The sequence below is a fragment of the Leopardus geoffroyi genome, chromosome C3 (genome assembly GCF_018350155.1).
Source record: "Leopardus geoffroyi isolate Oge1 chromosome C3, O.geoffroyi_Oge1_pat1.0, whole genome shotgun sequence".
Lineage (NCBI taxonomy): Eukaryota > Metazoa > Chordata > Mammalia > Carnivora > Felidae > Leopardus > Leopardus geoffroyi.
This window is the reverse complement of record NC_059338.1, coordinates 108,404,253-108,431,459: the sequence shown is the minus strand read 5'-3', so window position 1 is coordinate 108,431,459 and position 27,207 is coordinate 108,404,253. Positions and strand designations below refer to the sequence as shown.

The following is a 27,207-nucleotide window of genomic DNA, read 5'->3' as shown; positions in this document are numbered from 1 at the left end:
GGGTGGTAGATTTCCATCTTCCTTATATCAATAAGATAGTCTTCCAACTTAATGGGAAAGTGTTGCCTTTTTCTTTTAAATAAATTAGTGATATCTTTAATCCATAGGTTTAGATATGTCTGTTATATAGGAATCTTTTGAAAATGTATATACAAATTATGAGGATTAGTTTAAGGTAGAGAACAAAATTTAGAAATCTGATGAACTTTGTGTATGTAGGTAATATGCCACAATTAATTTAAAGTCAATGAAAGATTGAAGGGCCCGTGCCAATTTCTTCTTGTTATTGAATGTCTAATTTTCCTCCAGTATATTTAGCATTTTGTTATCTGTAGCCTTCTGACATAGGGATGGACCTCAATGTAATCCTAATTTACTAAATATTAACAAACTATATATGTCTTTCTCATTTTTAGATAAAAGTAAATATGAACAGACATTCTCATATTTTTCCCCAGAGCTCAATGGAGGGTCTTACAGTTTTGCACACTACATTATTGGAGCTCACTGCTATATTAGGATGTTGTTACATGTAAGTTTAGGGTTATCTGAAGGAAGTTCCTTATAAGGCTCAGTTGGGAGAGTGCCAAGGAGCCTAGTTAAGCTGGGAAAAGTATTGACTAACATAGTTGAAGAAATCTTCTGGAGATGGAGATAAAATCAATAGCATCTCCAAATATGCAAGTTCAGGCAGTGTCATAGAGACAGTGACCAGTGGATTTGATAATGGAAGGAGTGAGAGCCAATTAAGGAAGGCAGGCAGTAAGGTTGGATAGTTCTTGAAGAAGTAAGGTTGTGAAATGGGGAAGTAAGCTCCATGATATGCTTGGGCATTTTGGATGTAGGCTGTGTAATGATATTGTGAGGGCTGGGCAGGTACACCTATTAAGAATTGCCTGGTTTTCCTCTTAATAGATAGGTGACTCTTTTAATAGGGAAGAACACATTTTTAAATTAGGATTCTGGTTGCAAGAGACTGAAACTTTTAAAATTTATTTTAAATTTTAAAAAGCAGGAATATTTTGTTGATTCGCATAACCAAAATGGTAAGAAAAGCAAAAATCTTTCCTTTGGAGTGGCTTCAAAACAGAGACTCCATACCATCAGGATTCTGCCTTTTTTGTTGGTTTAACTTTTTTTTTTTTTTTTTTTTTTTTTTTACTGAACATAGGTTTCTTGGCTTAGCAGTGTACATGGCTGTGGTTCCTGTGGACTCACATACTTAATTCTCTGTGATCAAAGAGAAAGATCTGGTCTAGTATCTGTTGAAAACCTACCTGAGGAGGATTTTGTTTGGCCTCTCTTAGATCATGTGCATACATCTTAATCACTGTGGCCCGGGAGGTTAGGTACTATGATTGGCCCAGTCGCAGCCCAAGTTAGGTCATATATCCTCTTCTGTGTTTAGGAGCATGAGATGTTACACCAGAAGATGGAAGAGTAGCAGAAACATGGCTCCTGGGAATAATTTGTGAGGCAGGCAGGCATTCTAGTTTATGTCCACTAATTTTTCATTTTCCAATTAGTCACAACAGGTTTAAAACACAAAATGTTGATTATATAACACTTAGACTAAATCACACTCACAGATTTGTGTTTTGATAGGATGAGGTAAATGGTTTATGAAGGTATTGCACATATGAATTAGGAGCCCAGGAGAAAATCTGAACTTGAAAGCTACAGGATGCATAAGACAGATGGCTGCCGACAGCAGGTTTCATGTTTCTTTATCTAGAGTTTATTCATTTGGGGTAAAGGAATTAGGAAGTGTTTTTGATGTTCTACTTCAGACAGTTTATTAATTTTACAACTTTGTTTCATTATAAAGAACTTTTTCTAGTGATTCATTAATTTGAGCTATCATAAGATTTCAAAAGTATGTCAGTTAATTTTGAAGTTCTTTGAGAAAACATTGTGATGTTAATAAGTACATTGAAAGGTTTTTGAATACAGAGTTCTTTGGAAATAAGTTATTTTAGTTTTTACATGAACTGGCAAGAATTCAGCTAAAATTCAACCAAATTGTTTTGTATGCAGTCTTCCTCCCCCCCCCCTTTTTTTTTTAAGCAGTCAGAACAAGATTATAGTTTCCAGATGAAATTCTGAATGTCACATGGTGATGACATATATTTTCCTGGTTGGCTCAGCATGAGATGCAATTTTGCATGCCATGTCACGCTGACTTGCAGAATCCAAAAGCCATTATTTCCCAAGGGGCTTTCAAGAGTGATAGTATCGAATGTAGTTTGTATTTTGATGAAAAGTCTCAGGCATTATTGCAGTTTCTATGGCAAGTTGCTTAAAGCTTTATATACTCTCTAAACTCTAGAAATTTAAAAATAGTCTTACTATGTAAAAATCACTTTTTCTTCAAGTTATTTAAATTTATGTTGCCAAATTAAGTTGCCAAAAATAATGATCAGTGTAAGATACGGATCAAGTTAAGAAGGTATGGTGGAAAAACCAGTAGATTAGAGACCAAAAAAATCTAGCTTTTGATCCTATTCCTACTCCCATGTCAAGCTAACCTCATACACCTGGATTTTCTTCATTTAGAATATGGTAATAAGTATACAAACAAAAGCTCACAGATTTAAGTATTATTATAAGACTTAAATAAAATGGCACCTGGGTGCTCAGTTGGTTAAGTGTTGGACTCTAGATTTCAGTTCAGGTCATGATCTCATGGTTTGTGAGTTTAAGCCCCACATCAGGCTCTGCTCTGACAGCACGGAGCCTGCTTGGGATTCTCTGTCTCCCTCTCCCTGTCCTTCCCCTGCCTGTATTCTTTTTCTTCTTCGCTCTTCAAAAATAAATTTAAAAAATAAACATTTTAGAGGAACCTGGGTGGCTCAGTTGGTCAAGTGTTTGACTTTAGCTCAGGTCATGATCTCGCGGTCCATGGGTTCAAGCCCCGCATCGGGCTCTGTGCTGACAGCTCAGAGCCTGGAACCTGCTTCAGATTCTGTCTCCCTCTATCTCTGCCCCTCCCCCACTCACGCTCTGTCTCTCTCTTTTCTCAAAAATAGATAATAAAACATTTTTAAAATTTTTTAAAATGAACATTTTTTTTAAAAGGAAAGTATGTGGAAGTTCTAGAAAATGATAAAAACACATTCAGATAGAAAGTAAATTTCACATTTTTTTATGTTTATATTTTAAAAGGAAAGGTATAAGCTCTAAGCAAAGTGAAGCTTACTGTTTTATCTAGTTCCTTCCAGGGTAATTTTATATTTTCTTTTCTCGTTTGATATTAATCATCTTAAAGTTGCCTTAAAGGCCAGTATTTCCATTCATGTTTACATAATAACACTTCTTTCACACTGATGATCTATGCTACATTTGTCTTGACTGAGTTGTTTTGTTATACCAGTCTCCCCTTCCTCCCTCCCTCCCTCCTTTCCTTCCTTCCTTCCTGTCTCACATCCAGTTGTCTACATTTCTGTTTAGGTATCTTACAGGCCACTCAACCACTTATGCCTAATGTGTCAGATCTGTACAACTATGTACCCCGCCCCACCACCACCATTGACCATGTTATTCAAGGATGAAACTTTGAATTCAGTGGCTTTTTTCCCCTGTCCATTCTGTTCATATGCTGCATCCCAAATCAGAGCCACATAATTTCTTGTACAGAATAATGTAAGGATGTCCTAAATAGTTTCACTTGTGTCATTTCCAAATTATCTCATCATCTGTTCTCAGTTACCCTAATCCATTGTCCAGATGACAGCAAGAATCATCCTATTACAAATCTAAATTGGATGATTTTATTCCCTGCTTAAAACACTTCAGTAACTTCTTATTGCATTTGAGATAAAATCCAAACTCCTTACCATGGCCTACAAAGTTTGACCTGATTTAGCCTCTGTCCTGTTCTTCCATTCATCATTTGTCATTTTTTTTTTTTTCTTACAATGATCCTCTTTCTTCAAACACTCCATGCTTTTTCTTGCCTGGGATCTTTTGCATGTGCTGTTTCCACTGTTCTCATTGCTCCCGCACCCCCCACATACACACTAAAACACTCAAAATGGAAGTATTTTTATTTTATGTACAATGAATAGGCATTACAGTAGGTATCTTGGAGGACCCATTCAAAGTGGCTCACATAATCCAATTTAATGAAGCCCATATTCTTCCCATACTGAAGGAGACCCTGGAGGCACATAGTGACACAGTATTTCCACATCAGACCTTGCCGGTTTGTGCAGATGGGGCAGGAATGACAACCCAGGCCAAATTTCCTTGGATGGCCACAGTAGAGCTCCTGGTGACCCATGTTGCTCTCTCAGATGGAACAAGGCAAAAGTTCATTGCTCTTTTTGTAGCTATGTACTCTTCATACTCCTAGTCTTAGTTTAAATGTTATGCTTTCAGTAAAGAAACCTCTATTCAGTCATTCTCAAGTAGGTCTGTGCCACTCTGCCAGGATTCCCTACCTTAGCACCTCTTTTCTGCCCTTGTAACACCTACCAGAGTTTTTCATTCTTTCTTTTCTTTCTCTTAGTCTAGAATATGTGTATCAAAAACCATATCTGACTTGTTCACTTTTTAAAAGTTGAGGCATAATTGACATATGTTACATTTATCTCAGGTTTACAGCATAGTGATACAATACACACGTACACTGTGAAATGGTCACAATTGGGCTAGTTAATATCCATCCCTATACATAGTTACCAAAAATATTTTTTCTTGTGATGAAATGTCTGTCTGTCTCTGAGAGACCATCAAATATGCAATACAGTGTTATTGACTATAGTCACCATGCTGTACATTACATCCCCATGACTTATTTCTTTTATGCTGGAAGTATGTACCTTTTCACCCCCTTAACCCATTTCAGACACACCCTTCATCCATTTCGTCCACCCCTTTTCTCTGGACACCACCAGCCTGTTCTTTGTATCTATGAGTTTGGTTTTTGTTTTGTTTTGTTTTGAAGTTCCACATAGAAATGAGATCATATGGTATTTGTCTTTCTTTATCTGACTTATCTCACTGTCCTTGCAACCCATCTCTGTTATTACAAATGGCAAGATTTTCATTTTTTTATGGCTGAATAATATTTCATTATATGTTTCCATATATTATATATACACACACATGCCTATACATATATAGATACATATATGTGTATATGTGTATTAACCTCATTTTCTTTTTCCATTCATCTATAAGCAGACACTTAGGTTGTTTCTATATCTTGGCTAGTGTAAGTAATACTACAGTGAACAATGAGGTGCATATATCTTTTCTAGTTATTATTTTCATTTTCTTTAGATGAATACCCAAAGGTGGAATTGTTAGATCATATAATAGTTCTGTTTTTAATTTTTGAAGGAACTTTCTATACTGTTTTTCATAATGGCTTCACGAATTTACATTTCAACCAATAGTGCACAAGAATTCCCGTTTTTCTGCATCCTCACCAGCACTTGTTATATTTTGTCTTTTTGATAATAGCCGTTCTCACAGGTGTGAAGTAATATATTAGTTTGGTTTTGACTTACATTTCCTTGACAATTAATGATTTTGAGCATCTTTTATGTACTTATGGGCCATCTGTATGCCTTCTTTGGAAAATGTTTATTTAGATCTTCTGCCCAATTTTTAATTAGATTTTTTGTTTGTTTTTGCTATTGAGTTGTATGAGTTCTTTACATATTTTGGATATTAACCCCTTGCCAGATATATGATTTGCAGATAGTTTCTCGTATTCAGTAGTTTGCCTTTTCATTTTGTTGCTGGTTTCCTTTGCTGTGCGGAAGCCTTTTAGTTTGATATAGTCCCACTAGTTTATTTTTGCTTATGTTGCCTTTGCTTTTGGTGTCAGATTCAAAAAAATGATTGCCAGGATCAATGTTACAGAGCTTACTGCCTGTGCGTTATGGTTCAGGTGTGACATTTTGTTAAGTCCTTAATCCATTTGAGTTAGTTTTTGTGTCTGGTGTAAGATAGGGCTCCAGTTTCGTTCTTTCGTATATGGCTGTCCAGTTTTCCCAGCACCATTTATTGAATAAACTGTTTTTCCCCAAGACTTATTTACTTTCTTCCCAGAATCTAACACTGATTTCTGGCATTGAGCAGGTATTTAGTAAATAACTATACAACTCAATAAAACCTTTTTCTCTGTTTTTATTTTTTATTTAGGGGCTTAAATATCACATTCCTCAAACTTTTTTGGTCCCGTTTCTTTGATTGATTTGTATTGATGTCCTATACCTTTTGATGTCTGTTCCCAGATTTCCCAGGGATATTTATCAATTATTCAGGAGAAGTAGCATCTTGTAGTACATTTTAAATTGGTGCACATAATCTTTCAGGATATTCCTGCTGCATCACACATTTAATTATGTTTTATAGTGTTGAATATTGACAAGAGTAGTGCATGTGTAACCCAAGATATTGATGTTAGATTTTATCTTTAGTCAGATAGTCAGTAAATAGAATTTTTAGTTCCTACAGTGTTCTTAACTCTGTGTTAAGTACTTTGGGAAATTGAAAGCAGTAGATGACATGGCTCTTGTTCTCATGAACTTTAGGTTCTAACAGGTAAAAAAAAAAAAAAAGTCATGTATAATGTGGCCGGATTTATAAAACTGAGGAAAATTTAGGGGAAAGGTGCCGTTATTATATACTTTAAGAACTGGAAAAATATTCATTAGAGAAGTACAACTTATGGTATGTCTTAAGTAGATAAGATTTGCAATAATCAAGAGGGGGCAGGTCGCTTGGATGGGAATAATGGGGGGGAAGACATTGATTGGAGTGGAGATTCTTCAGTGGAAATAGTGGAAAATAAAGTTGAACAGATTCAGAGAGGCAAGATCAGCTTATACAAGGCTTCGAAAACCAGATAGAGAACTTTGATTTTTTTTATGTATGGTGCAATTAATTCTTGAGTCGTATCCTATGGTTAAGAGCAGTTTGTAGGATGGAGCAGAAGAAGAAAGACCCTTCCAGAAATGTGAGTTACCCTTCTTTATAGAAATGAACATTTTCAGCAGATTGTAGCCACGGAAATGGAGAAAAAAGTACAGAGATTATTTATGAACCTGAAAATTGACTTTTTTTTCTTTTGCAAGAGGCATGTTTATATTTCTTTCTGGTGACACCAAAATCATTATTAGGATTATGAATGAGTAATAGCTTCTTTTCCATTACTGTACATATGTGATTTAGAACAGGGTAAAGGGTCATTAAAAGACAGTGATGCTACAATTATTGTACTACCTGTCCATTTAGTAAGTCTGTTACCCACCTGTTTCCCTTTTTCAAAATATGCTTTTCAAAAGCACAATCTCAGTCTTACACATCTTTCTTACCTTTAGGTCCTAGTTACAAGTAGACACTCAACCATGCTTACTGAATTGAAGTCTTACTTTTCCATAGCTCATAAGTTTTGGAAGAGGCCAACATTTTCCTCTTTCTCATTTTCAAGTGCTTTCCAAGCCACAGCAACAGAATGGAAGAATAAGTCTATAATAAGATTCACAGACTGGTATCGGTCTGCCTTTATTCCTGCTTTGCTAAAATTCTCCAAATCCTTCTGAAATGTCCCACAGACTTGAGGAAATGGATTGGGAGAAAGGTGGTGGGGATGTGGTTCTTCTTCTACTGTGTTCTCTAACCCAGTATTTCGGCTAGTATTTTTGCTTTCAGGGAAAAGCGAGGAGGTCAGCCAGGCTGGAGCAGAGATCACTGGGAAGAGGGATGGAAGAGGAAGTAAAAAGACAACGGGGAAGAAAAATCCTGTAGGGACTAATAAGTCATTGTAAGGATTTGGACTAATAAAAGTGAGTAATACAGGATGCCAGAGAACGATATTGGTTAGGGAAATGATAGAACTCTTTTTGGCTATGTTAATTGTGTCACTTTGGGTGTTGTGTTGAGACTAGACCATAGGGAAGAAAGTATAGCAGCAAGTGGACCTGTTGACCTGTAGCTTATTGAGGTAGTATCTGCCTATAATCATGGTGACTTGGCTGAGTGAAGTATCACTAGAGGAAATAAGGTCAAATTTATGATATATTTTGAGATGGAGCCCATAGAATTGTGCCAGCTGTCTAGATGTGTGGTGTGTGTGAGAGAAGGGATCAGTTATTTTCACTGAGAAACTGGAAGGGTAGATTTGCTGTTTTCTGAGACTTTAAAGAATATGAAAGCAAAGGTGTGGGGACAGAGGAAGACATAAGAGTTTTGCTTTGGCCATGTTAAATTTGAAATTCTATTAAACATCTAAATGGAGATGTTGAATGGACAGATAAATAGTCTGGTGTTTATTTTTATTTTTATTTTTAAAAACAAATTTTTTGTCAACGTTTATTTATTTTTGGGACAGAGAGAGACAGAGCATGAACGGGGGAGGGGCAGAGAGAGAGGGAGACACAGAATCGGAAACAGGCTCCAGGCTCTGAGCCATCAGCCCAGAGCCTGACGCGGGGCTCGAACTCACGGACTGCGAGATCGTGACCTGGCTGAAGTTGGACGCTTAACCGACTGCGCCACCCAGGCGCCCCTAGTCTGGTGTTTAGAGGCTAGATCAAGAGTGTTTCCTGGGAATTGTCACCATGTAGAAGATACTTAAAGTCATGACACTAAGTGAGATCATCTAAGAAGAGAGCGTTTGTAGAGAATTGTAATAGCCCAAAGACTGAATCTTTGGACACTGCAACATTTAGAGTTAGGGAAAATGAAGTAGCAAGAAAACCAGTAAAGCTGGTAGTGAGGTAGGAAGGGAACACAGAGACAGCAGTGTCCAGAAGGATTTAAGAAAGTGTGTCAAGAAGGTGGCGATGGTCAAATGTTTCAGTTTCCTCTAATAGGTCCTATTAGTGCTGTCCACCGGTTCTAAAAAGCACCCACAAAAATCTCAGTCTCTTGACACAAGAGAATTGATTTCTTATTCAGGAAAAGTACATTGCTGTGGTCACAATTTAACTCTTTTGCAAGCAGTCACTTGGGCATCTGCCATTTAGTCACACTGCTGATCCTGTGGATGTTCTGCATTCAGCAAAGATGTTCAGCAGATAAGCAAAGAGAAAGAAATAAGGAAAGCACACTTGCTCTTGATTGCCTCTAAAGCTTAGAGAGGTACTATCTAGCTTTAGGTCATATGTTATCGGTGAGAATCATTCACATAGGCTTGCCTTGCTGCAGACTGAGTAATATAGGGGAGCAGGTAGAATGTTTAATGAGGACTCTTGTCTCTGACGCAGAGAGTGACAGTGATCCTGGAGCTAAAATCTTCAAAGAATGTGGGTGAGGGTGTTGACCTCTGGATCATATAGATTATTGCAGTAAGAAGTAGTGATGGGTGTATGGTTGGAAGACATGATATCCAAAGTGAGTTGTTTTTTTTTTTTTTTTTAGGGAGGAGATAAAAAAATAGTGGCAGTGAGGATCAGGGAAGCCGTTGAGCTTATTCCCAGGCCCAGTTCTTTGCAGGATATGGCAGAGAAAACAGCTAGTTCAGAGGACTTCCCAGAAAGCAGTGTCCTCTGATTTGTTAGAAAAAAAATTGGAGAGTAAGTTCAGAGAAAAGTTTTAGGAAGATATGGGAGATTTTACTAGTGATCTGAGTTTTAGATAGCAGAACAGAAGAGATTTCAGTGTTGTCGAATGAGAGATGGCATCACTTAGGGTTACACAGAGCTCTTTGGTGATGAGCCTGGGTCATAAGGGATGTTTAGAGTTTTGGGCTTCTCCTGTTGGCTGATGTAAATGGAGATGAATGGAGATTAAGGACATGAAAGAATTAACCCCAGAATATTAAGGCAGTGTTATGTGGCAAGTATTGGGGGTTGGAGGGATATGGTCTTTTAGGATCACTCAGGTTGGTTGGTTATTGGTTATTCTAATTTTGTAATATATGTGTATGTATTAGGCACAGTTCTCAGTTTTCTAATCAAGTGTGCAAAATATAACTTTATTTTTCTCTAGCAGAGATAGAGAACTTATCTATGATCTTCAGTTATACTGGGCTAAAGAAGTAAGTAATGTAAAGTCAATTCAGGGTCACTCAGAGTTGTGTCAGAGTTTTATGGGGATAATATTAACGAAAGAATTTGACTCTTGTCTGGGTTCTGGGGCATCCTCCTCTCTCTGGGGCAATATAAGTGGAATGCTTGGAGGTATCTTTAGAAGTAGAAACCACTTAATCAACCAATTTTTCTTTCTTTCTCTTTGAGTATTTAAAACAAATTTGGGGGCACCTGGGTGGCTCAGTCGGTTGAGGAACTCTTCATTCCAGCTCAGGTCATGATCCCAGGGTCACAGGATCAAGCTTCGTGTCCAGCTCGTGCTGAGCATGGAGCCTGCTTGAGATTTCCTTTCCCCCCTCCCCCTCCCCCTCCCTCTCCCCCTCTCCCTCTCCCTCTCCTCTCCCTCTCCTTCTCCCTCTCCCTTCTGTTCGTCTCCTCCACTCACATGCATGCGCTCTTCTCTCTCAAATTTAAAAAAAGTTTGAAGAAATGAAACTTAAATGATACTTTCAGCAAATACGTAAAATAATATACTTAGTGGATTCTTAAAAATGATTGCAATTATATGTCCCAACTTACATCATTAAACAAAAGAATAATGAAATTTTTAGGCCTGGAGTTTTCATTTGGAGTGCAGGACCCTCAAATTAGTCAAAGATCAGAACTTCTTTTTCCTGCTGTCCACTTAAAAGCAAAAGGATCAAATGCAGGTCAAATAAACACAGTTCATGAATTTATTTTGGTTAATATCCAGAGTATGGTATGGGGTCATAATAGATCAATTTCTAACTACTGTAGCAACAATCAAATAAAATGAGCAACATTGAGGGTAAGCAAAACAACTAATTGGTCTTCTCTTTTCACTCTCTTTCCCAAAGATATAGCTGTATATTACAATGATAAATATTCTGTGTGAATATCAGAATTTTCACTTCTAAAACCCAAATTTTATTACATTTCCTTCCATAGAAGTTTTCACCATCTTCTTAATACCTTCAGGATAAATTTCATGTTTCTCAGCATGATAGTTAAGGCAGTTCACAATTAGGGCTTAAACTTAACCTTTCCAGCCCTGTCTCCAGTTTAGCAGTTTCATTTGCTGTGCAGTATACTTCACACTAAACTCTTCACTGTGTACTTTGTGCCTCTGTGCCTCTGTTCATGTTCTGCCTACAACTCCTTCTTTCTTAAGAATTTGTCCTGAACCCAAACTATGTTACCTCCCCTGTGAAGACTTTGCCAGTGCTTGATTGAATTAGACAGTCTGTAATTTGCAGAATATTTTAAAGCATAGCATTCATCATGCTCTTTGACAGTTGTATGTAATTAGATTAATATCTCCTATCTAGATTGTAAGCACTTGGAGGATAAGGATTGTGTCATATTTTTCAGCCCTTACTGCAGTACCCTGGAATATAGTAAATGGATGTTTAATAACATTTTTGCTTATGATGAATGAGATTCCTTTCTGCCTTCCTTCCACACCTTTCCCCCCCCTTTTTTCTCCTTTTGCTTTTTACAACATAAGTGTGAACATTCAAATTCTAGTAGTGATCTGATTAACCAAAGTTTTCTCATTTATTTTTCTATAATTCCCTGGTTAGCTTCTTAGTTTCCCTCTGAACTCTTACAACTATAAAGATCAGTGTTCAGGTTAAGACTACTGCAGAAGGAGAAGCATTGTGAAGGTATTCATGAAGGACAAATACTAAGTAACAACACCAATATTATAGAACTACAGGAAAACCAGCCTCATTATTTTAGAGTTGCACTTTGAATAATTTAATCATCCTTGAAACTTAGTCTGAGTATAAAACACGTAAAAAAAAAAAACCAACACTAGCCTTGTCAAAAGTTGCAGCTATAAATAGGGGACTGTCTCTTCCAACTTAAAAATTCTTCATGCTCCTCTAAGGTCTCACGATGTTAACTCCAAAAGCTTCATTTCCTCATTTTCTACCCTGTGCTGTTGTTTCTGGTGGTGGTAGTGTTGGTTGTATTGTGGGTACACACACATGAAGAGTCATGGAAGTTTAAACTTCTTGTTGTTACTTATTTTATTTTGCAATTAAGGCTAGGGTGAAAGAATGTTAATAGTCTTGATGGATCAGTGTAGTAATCAGTATATAACTTGAAGGGCAGATTTTAGAGACATTTGTATCTTTAATACTTACGACATGATGGTGTTTCTGAGTGCTTTTTCTCTCCTCCCCTCCTCTTTCCTCCCCTTTCTTTCCTTGCCCTTGATTTTTTTTTCTTCTTTCTTTACAGATAGCAGAATGCCTGTCTCACACCATGGTTTTTCTGTGAGATATAGGCAGCCTTTAATGCTTCTCTCTTGAGAGTTATAGATAAGAACTGAAACCTAAATAGCTGGAGGTATTCTAAGATCGCATATCTTGAATGGTGGAAGGAAAGGTGGCACCTAGGTTTCCTAACTGCAGTTTTATGCTTTGAGGAAGCTTGTATGTAAATATATTTATCCGATTAGTGTCTGCAATTCCACGACTGAGGAGTTTTTTGTTTTGTTTTTTTAAAAAAATCTTAAAGCCTACCACATGTATGTTTAAACTCCTTGAGAACAGAGACCATGTCTATTTTATTCACTATGGTATTTCCAGTTTCCAACTTAGTCCCTAAGTCCTTAGTCCCATAGTCCACTATGTAGCAGGTGCTCCTAAAGCACTGTTGAATGACGTTTTAACATACTGAAATTATGGGATATGTTTTCCTTCCTTCCTTTTCCTTTTCCTTTTTCCTTTTCCTTTTCCTTTCCCTTTCCTTTCCTTATTTTTAAGTTAGTTGCACTTTCTGATTTTTTATCAAATATCAACATATATTCTGTAATAAAAGTATCTCCAAAAGTAGACCATTTATCAGCAAGAGAACACCTTAAGCATGTGAAAAGCTAACACAATCTTTTATCCTAGTCTTTTATGATGTCTTTGTGAACAAGATAATGAAATGTGATATTACATGTCACTGTTGTATCAATGTCTGGTTTCTCTTCTGAAGCATTTACCCTCTTTCTCTTTCAAATATCTCCACAAAAACCTAAAAAGTATGCCATTCTAGATAGCCTGTGTTCTCCATTTGGCCTTTAGCTTTCTGAACTTGTAATGAAGAAAAGTGTATCCCTCAAGCTTGCAACTCTCCCCTTTTTTATTAAGAAGTTCTTTTTGGTAGTCATCTTCTTGTTTTGCTTAAGATTCTTTATGTTGCCTCTCCAGGATGATCTACAACCTGAGTTTGCAAGGCTTATTTTCAGGAGGTTTTTTATTTTTATCTTAAGTTTCCTTTTAGGTAATTCAACTCTGCTTAAGGCTGCTACCCCTTGGCATAATAATGTCTTGGCTATGAGTACATGTCTGAACAGCATGGTTTCTTTTGAACATAAAGGAGAAATAAAAATTGGCACACTTTGCATCTTGGTGATTATGTAAAATCTGAAATAAAAAAAATAAAATTTGAAATAAACATGAAGCCATAAATCATAAATATATACCTCACACAAAGTTACATTTTTTTAATAAAAGTGTTTAAGAATATGCTATTAGGGAAAGATGTTAAGAAAGTACACATAGGATGTTTTATCTTTCAAAAAAGATATTATAATGTATATCATTGGTGAATCATTATGTTATACACCTGAAACTAATATTGTATGTCAACTACAATTAAAATTATATCAATTGCTTGAATCAGCCAATATTTACTGAGCAAGTCACTATACTACTGTAGGCTGCTGCATGAAACAGAAGAAACATGGATTGCCTTTTCAGAGAAATGAGTATGTCTTGGCATCAGTGTTATAATGAATCAAGTGCCTAAACATACAAATTGATGGTTAAATGTCTCAAGTTTAAAGGAAAAATTGCTATAGGAAGTTTTTGTTGTTGTTACTCTCCTATTAGAAATCATTCTCTCCGATTGACCAGGTACTAAACTTGACCTACTTTTTTTTTGATAGCACCTTGTTAAGGGTTTTACACAGGTGATGATAAAATCCCAAAACACGGCTTAATTCTGAGAAACACTTACTACGGAAAATGAATTATATTGTTCTGGCTGAACAGTATTTGACTATTTAATATCATGAAATAACCTTTCTATTGTGAGAATCTTGAACTGAATATTGTAAGCCATTTGGTATCAAATGCAATATTTGGTGCCATTAGTTTATATATACTATAGAGTGCTTAGAGTTACATTTAACCATTGACATCATTACTCAAATCCTCAAAGTAAGAACAGAGGGTTTTGACATACTGACTTTGAGTAATTGTTACCAGATTCCAGTTCAACCTCAAGAAGGAAAAGGAATGTTCTGATGTAAATCATTGATGGAGAGGTAGAAGCAACAAATAGGATCATTTAACTATTAGGCCTGGAATTTCTAGCTTTATTTTTCAGCCAGTTTATCTAATTGGTGTTAGATTAATATGGATATAAGATTATTTCTTATTGGAAGAGTAGGATGATTGGTGGGCAGAGTTCAGAATATATCTTCAAAGTTCAAGCATTAACTGCTACCATTTATTACTATACCATATCATAAGGCTTTACTGCTCCTTTTGGAAAGATAAATATTTAGATGTTTAATACAATACCATTGAGAATTAAATATGTTATACAGAGTTGTGTCAGAATTCTGAGAGATTATAGAGGAAGGACCAAGTCTAATTTGGGGAAATCACTGACCATTTCTCAGAGGAAATGGTATTTAAGGTAGAACTAAAACAACAGCCTGATTGTGATAGAAGAGGTGGGAACTTGTGTTTTATATCTGGTAACTTTCAAGTTCTTTTCTACACTTTACAATTTTTTTATCATCATTTTCCTATATTTATAGTACTTTCATGAACTGTTTTCATATACACTAAAACATTTAACATGAATAGTATTGTTGCCATTCGATAATAGTATTTTCAATTTCTGACACTTAGATTAACTTGCTTTCCTTAAGTATTATGGTAAGTGACACAACTGAAACACATAAGTTGACTCCGAGTGTATTACTTTTTCTTTTTTTCTTTTTTTTGTATACACACATACCACATCTTTACCCACTCATTTACTGATGGACACTTGGGCTGCTTACATAATTTGGCTATTGTAAATATTGCTTCATTAAACAGGCGGGCATACATATATCTTTTCAAATTAGTATTTTCATATTCTTTGGGTAAATACCCAGTAGTATAATTACCGGATCATAGGGGAGTTCCATTTTTAAATTTTTGAGGAAGCTTCCTACTGTTTTCTACAGTGCATGCACCAGTTTGCATTCATATCAGTGGTGCACTAGGGTTCCTTTTTCTCCACATCCTTGCCAACACTTCTTGTTTCTTGTGTTTTTGATCTTCACCATTCTGACAGGTGTGAGGTGATAATCTCATTATAGTTTTGATTTGTATTTCCCTAATAATGAATAACATGGAGCATCTTTGCATAGGTCTGTTGGTCATCTGGGTGTTTTCTTTGGAGAAATGTCTGTTCCTATCTTCTTCCCACTTAAAGTGGATGATTTGTTTCTTTGGGTATTGAGTTGGATAAGTTCTTTATGTATTTTATTTTCATTATTTTTTTTAAAGTTTACTTATTTTTGAGAGAGAGACAGAGCATGAGAGCAGAGAGAGAGGGAGACACAGACTCTGAAGCAGGCTCCATGCTCTGAGCTGTCAGCACAGAGCCTGATGCAGGGCTCGAACCCATGAACCATGAGATCATGACCTGAGCCAAAGTCAGACACTTAACCGACTAAGCCACCCAGGTGCCCCAGTTCTTTATGTATTTTAGATATTAACCCTTTTATTGAATATGTCATTTGCAAATATCTTCTCCCACTCAGTTGGGTGCCTTTTGGTTTTGTTGATTGATTCCTCTGCTGTGTAGAAGCTTTTTATATTTAGTTCCAGTAATTTATTTTTGCTTTTGTGTCCCTTACCTCAGGAGACCTATCTAGAAAAATGTTGTTATGGCTTATGTCAGAGAAATTACTGCCTATGCTTTCTTGTAGGATTGTTATGCTCTCCGGTCTCACATTTAGGTCTTTCATCCATTTTGAATTTATTTTTGCGTATGGTGTAAGAAAGTGGACCAGTTTTATTCTTCTGCATGTTGCTGTCCAGTTTTCCCAGCATCATTTGTTGAGGAGACTGTCTTTTTCCCATTGGATATTCTTTCCTGCTTTGTTAAACGTTTATTGACCATGTAATTGTGGGTTTATTCCCAGATTTTCTATTCTTTCTTTTGATCTCTTTGTATGTTTTTGTATCAGTACCATACTGTTTTGATTACTACCGCTTTATCGTATAACTTGAAATCTGAAATTGTGATATGTCTGGCTTCATTATTATTCTTCAAGATTGCTTTGGCTCTTTGGAGTCTTTTTTGGTTCCATACAAATTTTAGGATTATTTGTTCTAGTTCTGTGAAAAATGCTATTGGTATTTTGATAGGGGTTGCATTAAATCCGTGGATTGTTTTTGGTAGTATGTACAAATAACAATAACAATATAGCAATATAGCAAATAACAATATTTGTTCTCCTAGTCCATGAGTGTGGAATGGCTTTGTCATCTTCAATTTCTTTCATCAGTGTTTTACAGTTTTCAGAATATAGGTCTTTGACCTCCTTGGTTAAGTTTGTTTCTAAGTATGTTATTATTTTTGGTGCAGTGATAAATGGGATTGTTTTTTTAATTTCACTTTCTGCTGCTTCATTGTTAGTGTATAGAAATGCAGTAGATTTCTGCACATTGATTTTGTATCCTGTGGCTTTATTGAATTCATTGATCAGTTTTAGTAGTTTTTTGGTGGGAGTTTCCTTACCAATTTGGATGCCTTTTATTCCTTTTTGTTGTCTCACTGCTGTGACTAGGACTTACAGTACTGTTTTGAATAAGAGTGGTGAGAATGGACCTCTTGTCTTGGTCTTGACCTTAGGGAAAAAGCTCTCAGTATTTCACCATTGTGTATGATGTTAGCTGTTTTTATATATGTGCTGTATTAGGTTGAGGTATGTTGCTTTTAAGCCTAATTTGTTGAGGGTTTTTTATCATGAATGGATGTTGTACTTTGTCAAATGCTTTTTCTGCATTTGTTGAAATAATAATACAGTTTTATTTTTGGCTTATTGATGTGATACATTACGTTGATTGATTTGCAATTATTATACCATCCTTGCTTCCTGGGAATAAATCTCACTTGATCAGTGTGTTATTTTTTTTTTAATGTATTGTTAGATTCAGTTTTGCTAGCATTTTGTTGAGGATTTTTGCATATATGTTCATCAGAGATATTGGCCTGTAGGGCTTTCTTTTTTCTAGTTTCAAAGAATGAAGTGGGAAGTTTTCTTTCCTCTTCTGTTTTCTGGAATAGTTTGAGACAAATAGGTATTAACTCTTTTTTTAAGTGTTTGGTAGAATTCATCTGTGAAGCCATCTGGTCTTGGACTTTTGTTTATTGGGAGTATTTAGATTATGGATTCAATTTCATTGCTGATAATTGGTCTGTTCATATTTTCTATTTCTTCCTGATTCAGTTTTGAGAAATATATGTTTCTAGGAATTGATCTATTTGTTCTAGGTTGTCCAATTTGTTGGCATATAATTTTTCACAATATTCTTTTACAGTTCTTTGTGTTACTCTGTTGGTATTTTTCCTATTTTATTTCTAATTTTGTTTATTGGAGTCTCTGTCTCTGTCTCTGTCTCTCTCTCTTCATTTTGAAAGTCTGGCTAAAAGTTTATTAATTTTGATCTTTTCAAAGGACAGCTGTTAGTTTCATTGATCTGATTTTTTTTAAATTTTTATTTCATTTATTTCTGTTTAAACTGTATTATTTCCTTCCTTCTGGTGTTGGGTTTTGTTTGTTTCTCTTTTTGTAGTTCCCTTAGGTGTAAAGTTAGGCAGTTTGAGAGTTTTTCTTGTTTTCTTGAGGTAAGTTTATATTGCTATAATCTTCCTTCTTAGAATAGCTTTTGCTGCCTCTCAAAGATTTTGGACTGTGTTTTCGTTTTCCTTTCTCTCCGTGTATTTTTTTATTTCCTCTTTGATTTCTTGGCCATTTCACTGTTTAGTAACATGTTATTTAATCTCCATGTATTTGTGCTCGTTCCAGATTTTTTCTTATGTTGGTTTCTAGTTTCATATAGTTGTAGACAGAAAAGATGCATGGTATGACTGCAGTCTTTTTGAATTTGTTGAGACTTGTTTCCTGGCCTCATATATGATTTATTTTAGAGAATGTTCCATTTCCACTTGAAAAGAATGTGTATTCTGCTGTTGTAGTGTGGAAATTTGTGAATGTATCTGTTAAATTTATCTGATTCAGTGTGTCATTCAGAGCTACCTTTTTCTTGTAGATTTTGTTTGGATGACCTGTCCATTAATGGCAAGTGGGGTGCTAAAGTCCCCTACTTTAATCCCCATGGATTATTTCCATTAAATTTGTTATTAACTGCTTTATATATTTCTATGTTAGGTGCATAAATATTTAATACTGTATGTTCTTCTTGGTATGTTCCTTTATGATTATATAGCGTGCTTTGTCTCTTGTTACAGTCTTTGTTTTAAAGTCTGTTTTGTCCTATATAAATATTGCTACCCTGGCTTTCTTTTCATATCCATTTGCATGCTAAATGCTTTCTATTCCCTTCACTTTCAGTCTGAATGTTGCTTTAGGTCTGAAATTAGTCTCTTGTAGGCAGCGTGTAGATGGGTCTTGTTTTTTTTTTTTTTTTTTTTATCTATTCCTGCACTCTGTCTTTTGAGGGAGCAATTAGTCTATTTACAATCAAAGTAATTATGTGTGTATTGTCATTTTTGTTACTTTTTTATTATTGTTTTTGTAGTTCTTCTCTGTTCCTTCCCTTCCTCTCTTCCTTCATGATTAGTTGGATTTCTTTGGTGGTATACTTGGGTTCCTTTCTGTTTATTGTTTGCATGTCTATTACTGGTGTTTGATTTGTGATTACCATTAGGTTTGTATGTAAAATCTTCTGCCTATAGCAATCCAGTTGATGGTCACTTAAGTTTGAGCCCTGTCTTCATGTCTCTTGCATTTTAGGTATTTGGTGTCATACTTGATATTCTTTTATTTTGTGAGTTCCTTGACTAATTTTTACAGGTATATTAATTTTTACTGCTTTTTTGTTTCCTTCTACTCTTGCTTTTACCTATGGTCTTTCCTTTCTACTCAGAGCATCCCCTTTAACATGTCTTGTAGGACTGGTTTAGTGGTGAGGAATTCCTTATCTTTTCTTTGTCTGGGAAACTCAATTTCTCCTTCTGTTCTTAACGATAGCCATACTAAATAGAATTTTTCATTTCAGCACTTTGAATATATCATGCCATTCCCTTCTGGCCTGCATTTTCTCCTAAAAAAATCAGCTGATAGCCTTATGGGATTTCCCTGGTACATAACTGTTTTTGTTTCTCTTGCTGCTTTTAAAATTCCCTATCACTACTTTTTACCATATGAAATACTATATGTCTTGGTGTGGTTCTCCTTGTGTTTATTTTGTTGGGGATTCACTGTGCATCCTTGATCTGGATTTCTGTTTCCTTCCCCATATTTGGGATATTTTTACCTAGTATTTTTTCAAATACATTTCTGCCCTTTTTTCTCTCTCTTCGCCTTCTGGGTTCCTATACTGTGAATGTTATTACACTTGTTCTCCTTTTTGCTTTGGTCTCTTGCTGTGATTTTGTCCTGTTCTTTCATTTGGGACATAGTCTTTTGTTTCCTCATTTTGTCTAACTCTCTCTGTCTGTTCCTTTGTGTTACGAAAGTCAACTACATCTCTTACTCTTGAAGTAATGGCTTTATGAATAGGTCCTGTAGTGCCCTGCAGTGCAGCATTCCTTGTTCCCCAGAACCTCAGATTTCCAGTGTGTCTCTTATGTGTGTTGTGTACATCCTGCTTTTGTGGCTGAGCCACTGTTTCCTTCAGTGCAGTTGTCTGCAGTGGCTTTTTCTGCCTATTGTGTGCAGTTATTTGGTCCATGTGGTAGGGCCGCATGGGCTTAAGTTGAGTCAGTTCAGGGATTTGCCCATGATGCAGTAGCACCAAACTGCAGGGCTCTTTCCCTCTGTTGTCCCCTAAGAAGCTTTCATTGGTGGCCAGGGCCAGAAATCTGAACAGCTGTCTGCCATTAGCCCACTGCTAGCGCCACATTCTTACTGGTATGTGTGGTTATCTTTCCCAGTTTCTCAAGGAGTAGTTATTTTCAAGTCGAGCTGTCCCCTGCCAGGGCTGCTTGCACCTTGCTAAGCCTGTGGTCCCACTCTGGAGTGGGCTCTGTGCATGAGTGCATCAGAGGAGTGGATCTGCAAGGTCTGGAGAAGGGAGAGAACGGAGGGGTTAGCAAGTTAGGTGGTGAGTGTGGGCACCACTCTGGTTCCTCTAGGTGGCCATGTGTTTATGCTGGGGGTTGGGGGGTGGAGGAAGGGAATGGTGTCTGTCAGCTTCTTTGTTTGTGAATGACTCTCCTAGGAATCTCTGTTGCTCAGGAGTGGACTCTGAGATAAGTAAACTACTCTCCCTCCTATGTGACCCATGCTCTTTTAAGACTGCTGTTTCTGTGCTGTATCTCTGTGGACTTTGGTTGTGCTGTCTCTTTAAAGGTGGGGACTCAGCTTCCTCCTGCTCTTCAGGCTCTCCCAGAGCCTAGTGTGCTGATTTTTAAAGCTCCAGGTTTTAAGTCCCACTGGTTGTAAGAACATACAAAATTTGGCCTCTCTGGTTTTCAAAGCCAAATGTTAAAGGGATTTGTCATTCCTATGTGTGAGGGTCATTTGTCATTCCTATGTGTGTGTCATTCTCCTGTGTGAGGGTCTGTTTCTCTCTCCTCTCTAAGCCTGCAGGGTACCTGCCTTCTGTGGCCCCACCCGAGGGTCCATTTAGCTCCTGACCATGTTACTGCCCATTTCTGTCCTCTTAGATTCAGCTTCTTCTTTACATGTAGTTGTATAGTTTTTACTCTCAGCTTTTGGGTTGTTTTCTGGGTTATTTACACTTACGTAAATGTTATATACTTGTACCCGTGGGTGGAGGTAAGCTTAGGGTCCTCCTACTCCGCCATCTTCCCAGACATCCAATGCAGTACATTTTTCATGATGAAGAAATGAAGGATTAATATTGCACCAGGCTGGATAGTACATATCTAAGAACTGATTGTTGATATTATTTTATTACTATTATATTACTTTAACCAGTAAATTTTGTGTCTCAAAAGTACCTTATTTATTGTTACAAACAGTACCTTAGTTATTTGTTAGAAACAGGAAGTATAATAGATATCAGACTACTGTGTTAAATGTAGGTTTTTGAGTAGCTCTAGTGAGAATGAACATATCTGATGATTTCTAAACAATCGGTGGTACCATCATCTTGAATAAAAATATGATATAGTTAGTACATATTTGCTGGAACTAGAAGTTACCATGATACAGGATTGGAAAAACAGAAGAGTTGCTATAGCATAGTTAAAAGCATGGACTTTGGAGTCAGACTTCGTAGATTCACATCCTCATTTTGTGATTTACCAGTTGGGTGACATGGAATAAGTTACTCAACCTCTGTGTGATCAGTTTTCTTATCCTCAAATGGTGAGAATAAGAGTCTAAATAATAGTGTGTTGTTCCTTATGGGGTGGCTATAAGGTTTAAACCAAGTAATATTTGTAAAGCTCTTATGGCAATATCTGCATATAGCAGGCGTTACAGAGGTTTTTGATTAAATAAAATACATATCAGGATTGACAGAATTATAGGAAGTTTTTATATCCTACCTGTGAAATATACATAACTACAGGGAAAATAAATGCCCTTTTTAAAAACTGTCTCCCTCATATCTTTTAGGAAATAAATACTCAATATGAGTGTATCCAAAATAATGTGATTTTATACCTCCAAAAGCCAGATTATGATATTTAATGAGAAGTTTTAACTGCTTATGTTTTTCAAAGCTTTTTGAATCACATATAAATTTCAGGGCCTCCTTTAATATTTTTTATTAGGTCATTATATCAGTATATTTACAGTAACTGTATGGCTTTTTGATTAGTAATTACTTGAAGTATTGCTTCACAGTCATGTGATAGTGTTCAAACTGTTTGGTACTGTTAGCATTTATTAGATGGGTTTATTTTGAAATTGAAATAATGGTGTTTATATGAAACTAATATTCTGTACTAGATTTTTGAAATTTGATCATAGAAATTTCTTTGGAAACCTTTTGTATTCATTGTTAAGAGTTTAAAATTTTGACTGCATCTAAAAATTTATTTCCATAGAATTTAGTTTTTAAAGAAGTTTTAGGTGTACGGTGAAATTGAGGAGAAGGTACAGAGATTGCCCATGTATCCCCTTCCCCTCACATGCATAGATTCTCCCCCTGTTATCAACATCCTCTACCAAAGTGTTACATTGTTATAATTGATGAATTTCTATGATTATCACCCAAAACCCATAGTTTACATTAGGGTTCATTCCTAGTATTGTATATTCTGTGCGTTTGGACAAATTTGTATTGACCTTTATCCACCGTTATAGTAACCAATATAGTAGTTTTATTACTCTCTTCTCCTTATCTCCTAGTAACTACTGATCTTTTTTACTGTTTCCATAGTTTTGCCTTTTCAGAATGTCATATAGTTTGAATTAGTATGTAGCTTTTTCAGATTGGCTTCTTTCACTTACTAATATGCATTTAAATTGCTTCTGTGTGTTTTCATGGCCACAGTTTATTGACTCACCTACTGAAGGACATCTTAGTCCTTCCAAATTTTGGCACTTAGGAATAAAGATCCTATAAATTTCTCTGTGCAGGTTTTGTGTGGTTGGTCTAGATTTAAGTCAGTTATTTAAATTGGCAGAATTTTACCATAGGCTTAGGTAACCATTTTGTTCTCATAACTACTAATGGACAAAAGAGAAGTGATGCAATCCAAGTCAATAGAAAGCAAATTAATGGTGTTTATTAAGAAAATTATAATAGGAAACCCATTGTAAATCATTTAATTCTGAAATATATGGAATAAAGTGTTAAATACCCCTTCGCTCTTACCCTCATCAATTCCATTTTGCTCTCCTCAGAGGAAACCTCTGTCATGGATTTGCTTTTTTACTCTTCTATAACTTTTTCTGTGTATGGAGTAGACAAATCACACTCAAACTTACACATTGTTGTAAAAACATATTTGGATTATACTACACATATGTATTTTTCTCATTTCACAAGATATCAAAAATGTGCTTTCTATCATACCTGTAACTGTTACTCATTTTAAGTGAATGGATTATAGTCTTCTTTGGAGGCATTCTGAAGTTAATTTAACCATTTTTTTTTTTTTTTTTTTTTTTAAATTTTTTTAACGTTTATTTATTTTTGAGACAGAGAGAGAGAGCATGAACAGGGGAGGGTTAGAGGAAGAGGGAGACATAGAATCTGAAACAGGCTCCAGGCTCTGAGCTGTCAGCACAGAGCCTGACGCAGGGCTCGACCCACAGACCGCGAGATCATGACCTGAGCTGAAGTCGGATGCTTAACCAACTGAGCCATCCAGGCACCCCAACCATGTATTTTTTGATGGACAGATAAATTGCTTAACATTTTCCTTCTCCATTTCCGCTCCCTTCTCACCTCTTTTCTTTTTTAACTATTTCAAATAATACTGCTGACACTGACCATTCTTTATAAGTTGTTTGTATGCATGCACTCTCAAATGTTAAAGTATCTCTGTAGCATAAGTTTTTGGAAATGGGATTATTGTAGAAAAATATTGCGTGTTTAAATTTTGATAGCTGCAAATTGTTGTCTGTTGCAATTCTACTAAAAAGACCATACTTAATCATATTCCCAGTATATGAAAAATTCTCAAAAGAGCCTTCAACAACGACAGATTTTGTAAATATGCAATGTGACCACGGAAGAGGATACCTGATTTTTGTCTTAAGTTTTATTTGTTTCTTGGCAAGGGTGTTATTAAGTTTTTTGGCCATAGTATATTTTTCTCTTAATTATCTGTTGGTATTCTTTTCCATTTTGTATAGTTGTTGAGCTGTTTGTAACCTTGATATCTTCATTTGAACGGATTGAAATTGCAACTTGATAGGTCTAAAAAACTAAGGTGTTTTTCCCCCTGAGTTCTCCTCCTCCTGCAGCTCCATTCTTCCATCTGCTGAGACCTAAAGCCTTGGAGTCATCCATTCTTCCCTCTTCTCTCTTACTGTATGTGTAGTCCATCAGTAAAGCCTGGAGGCTTTATCTTTTTAAGTGGATACAGAATTTCATCACTTCTTACTACCTCTATTGCAACCACCATCTTTCACATACTGTCTCCCTGTTTTAATACTTACAGCTGATTTTCTGCAGAGTAACCAGAGAAATTCTTTTAAAATATGTCCATCCAATAATTTTATGACTGTATTTAGACTCCATGATCATGTCCCAGCTTCTCCAAAGCAAAAGCCAACCTTCTTACCGTGGCCTATATAAGCTCTGTATGACTGGTCCTTATTTATAGCTCTGACTCATTTCCTACTTCACTCACTCTTTACTTTGTTTTGGCCATGATTTCTTCCATATTATTTCTTGAAAATCCTAAGTATACCTCTAACCCAGGACTTTTGCATTATTATTTACCTAGAATGCTCGGTTCCCAAATCTCTCTATGGATCTCTCCCAAACTCTTGTTTTAAATAAACATTCTTTGAATTTATAATATGCATATTGTGGTAGATTGTGGGTTTATAAATATGAGAGAAAAGGGTCTATGATCCATGCCCTTAAGATATTAATCTATGGGGCGCCTGGGTGGCTCATTTGGTTGAGCATCCGACTTTGGCTCAGGTCATGATCTCACGGTTTGTGAGTTCAAGCCCTGCATCAGGCTCCATGCTGACAACTCAGAGCCTGGAGCCTGCTTCATATTCTGTGTCCCCCTCTCTCTCTACCCCTCTCCTGCTTGCTCTCTCTGTCTCTCTCTCTCAAAAATATTAAAAATTTTTAAAAAGATGTTATTAATCTAGTATAAATGCAAATGAGCCAAGTTGGGAAGATAAGGAAACTGAGTTGAAATATAGCAACTGTAGTTCACATAGTGGTAATACAGCAGCATTTACTTTGGAGAGCATTTTAGGACCATCAAACTTAATTTAATCAAAGTCTTAAAAACCAAGATCTGACTTACTTATTTTATGTTTCTTAAGTACATAAAGTGGTACATACAAATTAATGTTTGTACTAATATATAATGTATAAAAAATATATGGATATGTTTAGAAATAATATAATTCTAATATTATAAGAATATATATATATATTCTAATATATACAGAGAGAATATATATAGAGAATATATATATATTCTCTATATATATTAGAATATATATATATACTCTATATATATTCTCTCTCTATATATAGAATATATATCTATATTCTAATATATATAGAGAATATATATATTCTAATATATATAATTATCTAATATTATATAATATTATATAATTATAATATTATAATAAAATTATTAAGAGTAATTTCTGAAATTTTGCTTTAAAATTGTTGAAATTCTTGGGGCGCCTGGGTGGCGCAGTCGGTTAAGCGTCCGACTTCAGCCAGGTCACGATCTTGCGGTCCGTGAGTTCGAGCCCCGCGTCGGGCTCTGGGCTGATGGCTCAGAGCCTGGAGCCTGTTTCTGATTCTGTGTCTCCCTCTCTCTCTGCCCCTCCCCCGTTCATGCTCTGTCTCTCTCTGTCCCAAAAATAAAATAAAAAAATTGAAAAAAAAAATTAAAAAAAAAAATAAAATTGTTGAAATTCTCTGATTTCTGTAATTTAGATGGACAAAAATTTTAATAACATACTATACAGAGTGGAATATCACCTTTTGTTTTCTTAATGTAGAAATTTGCCTTTTATGCAAGCACATACTTTTTTGGTTACTTTCAAAATCAGTTTGTAAAGTTGGAGCAATAGGAGCCCATGCCCACACCTCTCAGATCTCCCAGCTGGACATTGGAAGTAAATTTTCATGGTTTAGGGCCTCTCTCATTTGACCTCAGGAAATGACCTTCGACTGTTAGGCACCTAGATGAAGAACCCTGCGTTAAGCTTGTCAGAGTCCTGTAGCCTCCAAAACCCTCTGCTTGCACTAGGATCATTCGACTGAAGGAAGATGGTGGCACAGGAGGATGCTGGGCTCACCTCATCCCACTGATCACTTAGATTCCACCCACTTCGGCCTAAATAACCCAGAAAACCACCAGAAGACTAGCAGAATGGACTCTCCGGAGCCAAGCATAGACAAGAGGCCCACAGAAGAGGGTAGGAAGAGCAGAGAGGCGGTGCGTGCTACATGGACTGGAGGGAGGGAGCTGGGGTGGTGGAAGAGCAGACCGCTGGGCAAGGCAGAGCCCCTGAAGTGTGGCTTGCAAAAGCAGAGGGGCCGGACTGCGTGAGTTCTGACAGCCAGCAGTACTTAACATCTGGAATGTTAAAAGTCAACAGCTCTGCTCTCAGAGAGCAGGGAGACTGGGAGGGAGAGTTGTTAAGTCTTAGAAGGACACAGCTCAGTGGGGGAACAAAGGCTTTGGTAAGCACCATTTCCCTCTCCCATCCCCCAGCTGAAATTCCAAAGGGAACCAGTTCCCATCATCCAACTTGCTTGCACTGTGCAAATGCCCAACGCTGTGCAGCTGTGGATCCATCCCTCCAACGGGTCTGCCTCCCTCCCTGTGCTGCAGGGCACCTCCTGCAGAGGACCACCAACAGCAAAGCTAGCTAAGCCTGCCCCTCCTGCCCCTGAGCACCTTGCAGATCCACCCCAGCTAATACGCCCTTGGCCAGATCCTATCAAAGGAGCACCACAAGCCTGGCAGTGTGCAAGCAGCCTGGACAAGGGCCATACCACTCCACAGTAAGTCCTGCCCCTGGGAGAGGGAAAGATAAGGTACACACCAGTCTGACTGTGGCCCCAGCTGTGGGCTGGGGGCAGACATCGGGTCTGACTGCGGCCCCACCCACCAACCCAAGTTCCTTGGGACAACACAGGGGAAGTGCCCTGCAGTTTGGGGCTACCAGAGGGCCTAGCCAAAATGACAAAATGGAAGAATTCTTCTCAAATGAAACTTCAGGAAGTAGTAACAGCTAATGAATTGATCAAAACTGATTTAAGCAATATAATAGAACAAGAGTTTAGAATAA

General features: G+C 36.6%; 2 protein-coding genes across 13 annotated transcripts in view; one reads left to right on the top strand and one right to left on the bottom strand.

The window, feature by feature from the left end:
• Positions 1–27,207, top strand: part of VPS13B (vacuolar protein sorting 13 homolog B) — an 811,203-nt gene that overhangs the window by 364,252 nt on the left and 419,744 nt on the right. The window lies entirely within an intron of this gene.
• Positions 4,046–4,381, bottom strand: LOC123585735 (40S ribosomal protein S29-like). Its single transcript, XM_045454162.1, has one exon. It carries the CDS (start codon positions 4,280–4,282, stop codon positions 4,046–4,048), a length of 237 nt encoding a protein of 78 aa, XP_045310118.1. The 5' UTR covers positions 4,283–4,381.

Excerpts from the sequence above, each read along its gene's own strand:
- LOC123585735 (XM_045454162.1), bottom strand. The coding sequence starts at position 4,282 with ATGGGTCACCAGGAGCTCTACTGTGGCCATCCAAGGAAATTTGGCCTG.